Consider the following 6,222-nt stretch of genomic DNA (forward strand, 5'->3'; position numbering starts at 1 on the left):
ACAGACCCTACGGTGTTGTGACGTTCTAGGTTTCTGAAGTACAATTGACTTCTGAAAAATATTTTGCATTTTCCGAAATCCAATAGTTTGTTTTGAAATTAATTTTACGATTTCTGAAATGCAATTGGCAACTCTGGAGTACATTTTACAGCTTCTGAGTTAACATTTTTTATTCTGAAATCAATTTTACGGTTTCTGAAGTACAATTTACGTTTTCTGAAGTGCACCTGGATATGAAGTTGTTGCCTCTAAAAAAAACGTTTGCTACATACATATATATTGGCATTAGACCGTATCAAAAAGTAAAGTTTATCCCAAACCATTCAACACATATATATATTCAAAGTATTTTATGCAACTTCCAAAAAATACAATCTCCACACTTCGAATGAAATCTGAAATGTGGTACACACATAGATATATACAGCACAATTGTATTCGAATGACAATGATGTGAGCACTGCATTGCAAGGATTCTTTATATTGAATGTAAGGAGAACTTATTCATTTTCGATACGGTCTAATTACTATGCGTACATATTTATTCAAATGGAACAAATGGATTATAATTTTATTTTTAGATTTGATTAAAGAAATTTAAGTGAATTTTATTAAACAAGAAAAAAATACCTATTAGAAAATATCGTTAATGCGCATAGTAAAAACCTTTTCCCTATATACAATGAGTACATAAAACTATATTATATACATATATATATATATATATATATATCTACACCTGTGTATATGCATTATTATATAATTAATATATATTATAGACATTTTTGATAAAATAACAAAACAACAAATGGAAAAAATATAAGTAATGCATTAAAAAAATAATAAAAAAGAAAATATAAATTGAGAAAAAGAAAAAATTATGTTTTCAATTGTCTTTTCGATTTTAAGTAACTCTTCAGGGCTTTTACTCCACATCACATGGGGATAGATAGATAGGGGAGTAGTTGCCTTGCCAGAGCGCCGCATTCGCAGAGAATATGAACCGGGTTTTCATCCTGTAGCCCAAAAGAGCGACAGATTTGAGGATAGATTTAACTTACTTAAGTGATATCGTAGACTACAGCGTGTCCAGCATAGTATCCAGTGAGGGGTTGTAAGTTATAATTAAAAATTCTCTTTTTTTTTAATGTATTTTGGATTATATTTTCTGATCTTTTTAATTCTTTTATTTTACCAACTTCAAACAATGAAAATTTTTGATCATTGAATAATCAATATTGAAAATTAAAATATTGATAAAACATTTTAAAATTGCAAAGTTCAAAGTAACTAAAATCCAAATTTAAATAAAAATAATCACCCCTATCATGCATTTCGATTACGTTCCCGCTCTACGCTCCGTCGGAGTAGAAAGTAGGTATCATGCGTTGCAATTGGATTGAAAGAAGAAGAGGAAGAGCTATAAATCTTTCGAAATCAGCTGTTTGCCATGAAATATGTGAAACTGGAACATAACAAAGCAAAAATACACAAATTAGTGCTGTTCAAAGAAAATAAATAAAAGTAAAATTTTTATTTATTTATAATCCTTATCCGCGGCGATATTACTGGTTGAGGAGGAGAGCAGCGCATCTCAGAATGCTGTGGTGAGAATTGAAAGGAGAAGATTGCGAGATATGTGCGATCCCTTCCAGATGATCGATCGGCTGTAAGTAATTGCACGTGAAAGTAGACAATTTTCTTACAATTTGGAGCCTGCACATCTTCCTTCGGACGCTGGTGGAAACCGTTGGCTATATCTGGCTTACTCTCCATCATATCTGCCAATTTTCCATATTGCTCTGGTGTTGTTGTTTTTGACCTGAAAGCATATCAAAAAACATCATTCGAGCGCAAAAACTGGAAATATCGTGAGTTTTACAACTCTTAAATAAAAGTTTTACTTACATTTTAAGAAAATTAAAAAAAAATCACGCAAATTAATAAAATTTGTACAGCTAAATAAAAAAACAAAAAGTTCTCCGCCAACAAAATTGCAACTTAGAAAAACGGAGCTACGATCGAAGTGCATGATAGGCAGAATTGTAAATTTCGAAGTTGAACTGAATGGAAACGGAACGCATGATACCAAAGTTGCCAAACGGAGAAAATTTCCATCCAAGTCGAAATGCATGATAGGGGTGAATAAGAACCCTACAGGGGTTTCTGCTTAGATTGAGATTGGCTGATACTCTGGCTGCTGGGAGTATAAACAATTTGGCCTGCCTCTGCCCTGGGCAGTGCAGTTAATCTAGTGTCGTCTGAACGGCTAAGTTTCCCTAGTGTCTTTTTTTTTTAGTGTCTAGTGTGTGTCTTTGTGAGTCCACAAAAGCGATCTGAACCATCCTAATAAAACCTTGTTTGTGTTTCCATAGATCATTTAGGATTCCGTTGCGTTCATCCACTAGCTTAAAAGAAATTATGTTAAATTGTAAGGCACGTAAGGCTCCCGGGCTCTGATATAATAAGGATACTCCTCGAGCATAAGCCTCTTCGTAGCTCTTCAACCGCAAAGTTTTTTTACATGGATTTCTGCCTGAAAAATAGTGGGGTAGCATCCCATTGGTACCGATTTCTTGAAGTTTGGCCCATAGACGTCAGCTCCCGTTTATCAAGTTTAGATCCATCCAACCAGACCTCTGACTCAGGGTCAGTATATGGATTCCCTGTCTCCCAAAGAGTTCTATCCACAATGGGCAATGGACACCTCATTCCCGCTAGATTCTGAGCGTTGGGCCATTGCAATGCGGAGCTTGCTTTGAATTTCCTTATTAATTTCATATGCCGTCATGTTTCCGCCCTTTAGCTCAGAGATACTTTGAAGTTTTAGAGCAGCAAGCGGTACCTCTAGGGAAGGGAAATACTCCCGGTATTTCACGGTGAATCCAGTACTCAAAGAACAGTACCCAAAACTCCAAAACTTGCGGAAGAGGAACGCATACTCCCCAGGGAAACGCGAGTCACTCTAGCTCAACTTCGATCTGGATACTGTAACAGGTTAAACTCTTACCTATCCAGAATTAACCCCGACATACAAAACGTATGCCCCGCTTGCAATGTGTCCCCACATGACACCAACCATCTCTTTAATTGTAATGTGGAACCAACGCCTCTAACACCCCTCTCATTATGGTCCTCCCCTGTTGAAACTGCAATTTTCCTTGGACTCCCGTTAGAGGATATTTATGACAATTTGTGATCGGTCGCACCTATTGGATGGGGCGAAGCACTGCTACAACAACAACTTCCACTAAGACCTACTTGCAGAATGGCAAGTTATCTTTTTACTCAAAGTTAACCTGACACGAGCGGTTAAACTCATCCGGTATGCTCCGGTAACACAGCACCATTAACGAACGATTTATGTGGCCACATTAAACCTTCAGGCCACGCACGTAGAGTGAAGTGTGACTTATTAGTCCCTTCCAGCTCAATACTGATTTTTTCTTCTCATTAACATGTCTAACACCTAGCGAATAATCATGCTACAACAACAATAATCATGGGGCTTATTTCCTTGCCAATCATAGCACTCTTTTTTAATGCAACACAGGACTTACGGGAAATTGAATTTCATGCTTTGATATGGTGGATAACAAATAAATTACGGTACATGTTTTAAAAGTATAATATAGTTTGTTCTACAGTTTAAGAAAGTTGTGTGAATATATAGTGTAGATATAACAAAAACAAAATAACACATACATACATATTGTAATCTTTCTAAAGTGTTTTCAAAAACAGTTCATACGTCTGCAAATCGCTCTTAGCCACATTTCGCACAAATTGATAGTCGTTGCCACTAACTAAATCTCTTGGCGAAATATATAAATCTTTTTCAGGATCATATTGGGCCCGCCCCAGTGTAACAAGAAATCCATGACGTTGACTCAAACGGAATTCCCGCGATGCAAGCACTTCAGGAAATTGTAAAAGCATACCATGTGACAGCTGCATAGTTTGATGAGCATAAGCAAAACGTTCAATAACGTCATCACTTTCTGCAAATAAAAATAACAAAAAAATAAAAATATTTGCGTTAGCTATATTTATCTCAAAGCTATATCAAGGACTCACTCATCATCCATAAGCGTGGTTTATTTAAGAGCAAACATTTTATTTCATCTTTATCAAAACCCATTTCTTCGCGTATGCAAAATGTTGATTTGCGTATATGTTCCATACTGTATGTAATAAGACGTGGCTGTTTTGTTGTTAAAAAACGTATATCATCGCCACTCAATCTAAATTCTTTTTGAAAATGTCCCAAACGTCGATCGATACGTCGAGTGGAGAACATCAGCCAATATGGGTTGCGTGAAAATATGCGTAGACGCTGTTCAACTGTAAAGTTTTTCGATTCTAAATAATTTACCCGGGTTTGCAAATCATCCACGTCAATCTTGAAAATTAAAGGATTTTTTGTAATGAATTCACCGAATAAATCTGGCGAGACACCTTGATCTTGCAAAAAGTAAAGATATGGTTTCACATCCTTTTCAAATTCTAAGCCTAATAGAAATTTGGCCAAGCCTTTGCGTCTCTCAATGCTATGTAAATTGACGCCAAGTTTTACAAATTGTTGCAGTGTTGGCGATTTATTGACATAAGCTGCAAAGTTGAATGTGGGTACATAGTCTTTTTTTGCCTCACCAACTTCCAATGACGACTCTTCTTCATTTTCAATATTTGTGCTAATTGGCAAATGTGAGTTGTTGTTGTAACCAAATGAAGATGTTGCTTTAGTTGTGCTAGTATTCGGATCATGCTCCTTTTCCATTTGCCGCAGCTCATCTTTTAAATATTTATTCGCAGATTCTCTAATGCGGCTATGTATGTTATCAACTTGCGTTGTTTGTCTTCGATGATTGGGCAGCTCTCTATCAACTTCCTTTGCTTCGTCCAATTCTAAACTTTGTCTTGGCAGATTGCGCAACTCTCGTGCAATTTGTGGCACATATTTTACTGCAGCACCATTTTGTTTAACAACTTTTGTTAAAAAGCAAAAATTTCTACAAATCAACATTTTCAATTTTATTACCAAAACAAATACCAGCTGGTTTTGACAATTGCATGCCATGTGTACTTTATGCCGATGTGTGGGTGAGAGTTAATTGCACGGTTGCACTTTGTTGTACCAGAAAAAGCCTACTACCCAAACGCTCCACGTCATCTAGTCGCTTGACCGACATTGTGCGGTCACGGCCCTTGTTAAATTTTAGTCACGTTTGCACTAGCGAGAGTAGATTTTTTTACATTTTTTTCCCATTTCGTACCTATTTATGTGATTGTGCATTCCGCTCCCACTTATAGGATGTGGGCATAGTACTGTGCTGCTCACACACGTCACAATGCTCGTCAAATGGCGGTCAAATTTTCGGTTTTTTCCTCTACATTTTCGAGTCATTTGACAATCAATTTTACTGCGGTTTTACCGTTTATATAACCGCCATATAACTTGAATTTTACCTGCCGATTTACTTTACCTGTAGCAGCCACGAGAATAAAATATGAACCAAAATAATTTAATTTTCAATATTTATTTTTAATTATAATAACCAAACATAACATATAAAATAAAAAAAAAATAAATGTAAGGCGCGATAACCTCCGAAGAGATCTAAGGCCGAGCTTCTCTTCCAATTTGCGTCGTGCTCCTCTTGATTTTTCCCTACAAATTGGCCGGACGGGACCTACATGTTTTATGCCGACTCCGAACGGCATCTGCAAGGCAGATGAGTTTTCACTGAGAGCTTTTCATGGCAGAAATACAATCGGAGCGCTTGCCAGACACTGCCGAGGGGCGACCCCGCTTAGAAAAATTTTCTTCTAATTGAAAAATCTTATTTCTAAAATTTTGATGTTGCTTTGCCCGGGAGTTGAACCCAGGGCATACGGTGTGATAGGCGGAGCACGCTACCATCACACCACGGTGGCCGCCAACATATAATATAAACATTTATTTAAAACATATCATTAGATTTAGTCAATTTTTGCCAAATAAAGAATATATGAGGCGCCTAGATGCAAAACCAGATATTTAAAAATTTTAAAATGATATTTAAGTTGCAACAATATTGCATCGCCTAGCAACATTCTAAAAACCCGTATTGAAAATTCATAACAATTTACAAAATTTCAGCTTTTTTGTGCTTTTCTAAGTTTTACATATCATGGATTCATCTGGTTTTGCATCTTGGAGCCTCATATATTCATGAAATT

General features: G+C 36.3%; 1 protein-coding gene across 2 annotated transcripts; it reads right to left on the reverse strand.

Annotated features, from left to right (window-relative positions):
- Positions 1 to 566: 566 nt before the first annotated feature.
- On the reverse strand, positions 567 to 5,069 carry mTerf3 (mitochondrial transcription termination factor 3). 2 transcript variants are annotated; one of them, XM_067786665.1, is made up of 4 exons: positions 4,078 to 5,069; positions 1,909 to 4,001; positions 1,707 to 1,822; positions 567 to 1,465 (listed from the first exon to the last, which is right to left on the reverse strand). In XM_067786665.1, the coding sequence occupies exons 1-2, from the start codon at positions 5,024 to 5,026 to the stop codon at positions 3,724 to 3,726; spliced, it is 1,227 nt and encodes a 408-aa protein (XP_067642766.1). In that variant the 5' UTR covers positions 5,027 to 5,069; the 3' UTR covers positions 567 to 1,465; positions 1,707 to 1,822; positions 1,909 to 3,723. The 2 variants fall into 2 exon arrangements, with proteins under 2 accessions (XP_067642766.1, XP_067642765.1); XM_067786664.1 differs by having other exon boundaries at positions 567 to 1,822.
- Positions 5,070 to 6,222: the final 1,153 nt, after the last annotated feature.

This window comes from Eurosta solidaginis, chromosome 5, assembly GCF_040869045.1.
Source record: "Eurosta solidaginis isolate ZX-2024a chromosome 5, ASM4086904v1, whole genome shotgun sequence".
In the NCBI taxonomy this organism is placed as follows: Eukaryota; Metazoa; Arthropoda; class Insecta; order Diptera; family Tephritidae; genus Eurosta; species Eurosta solidaginis.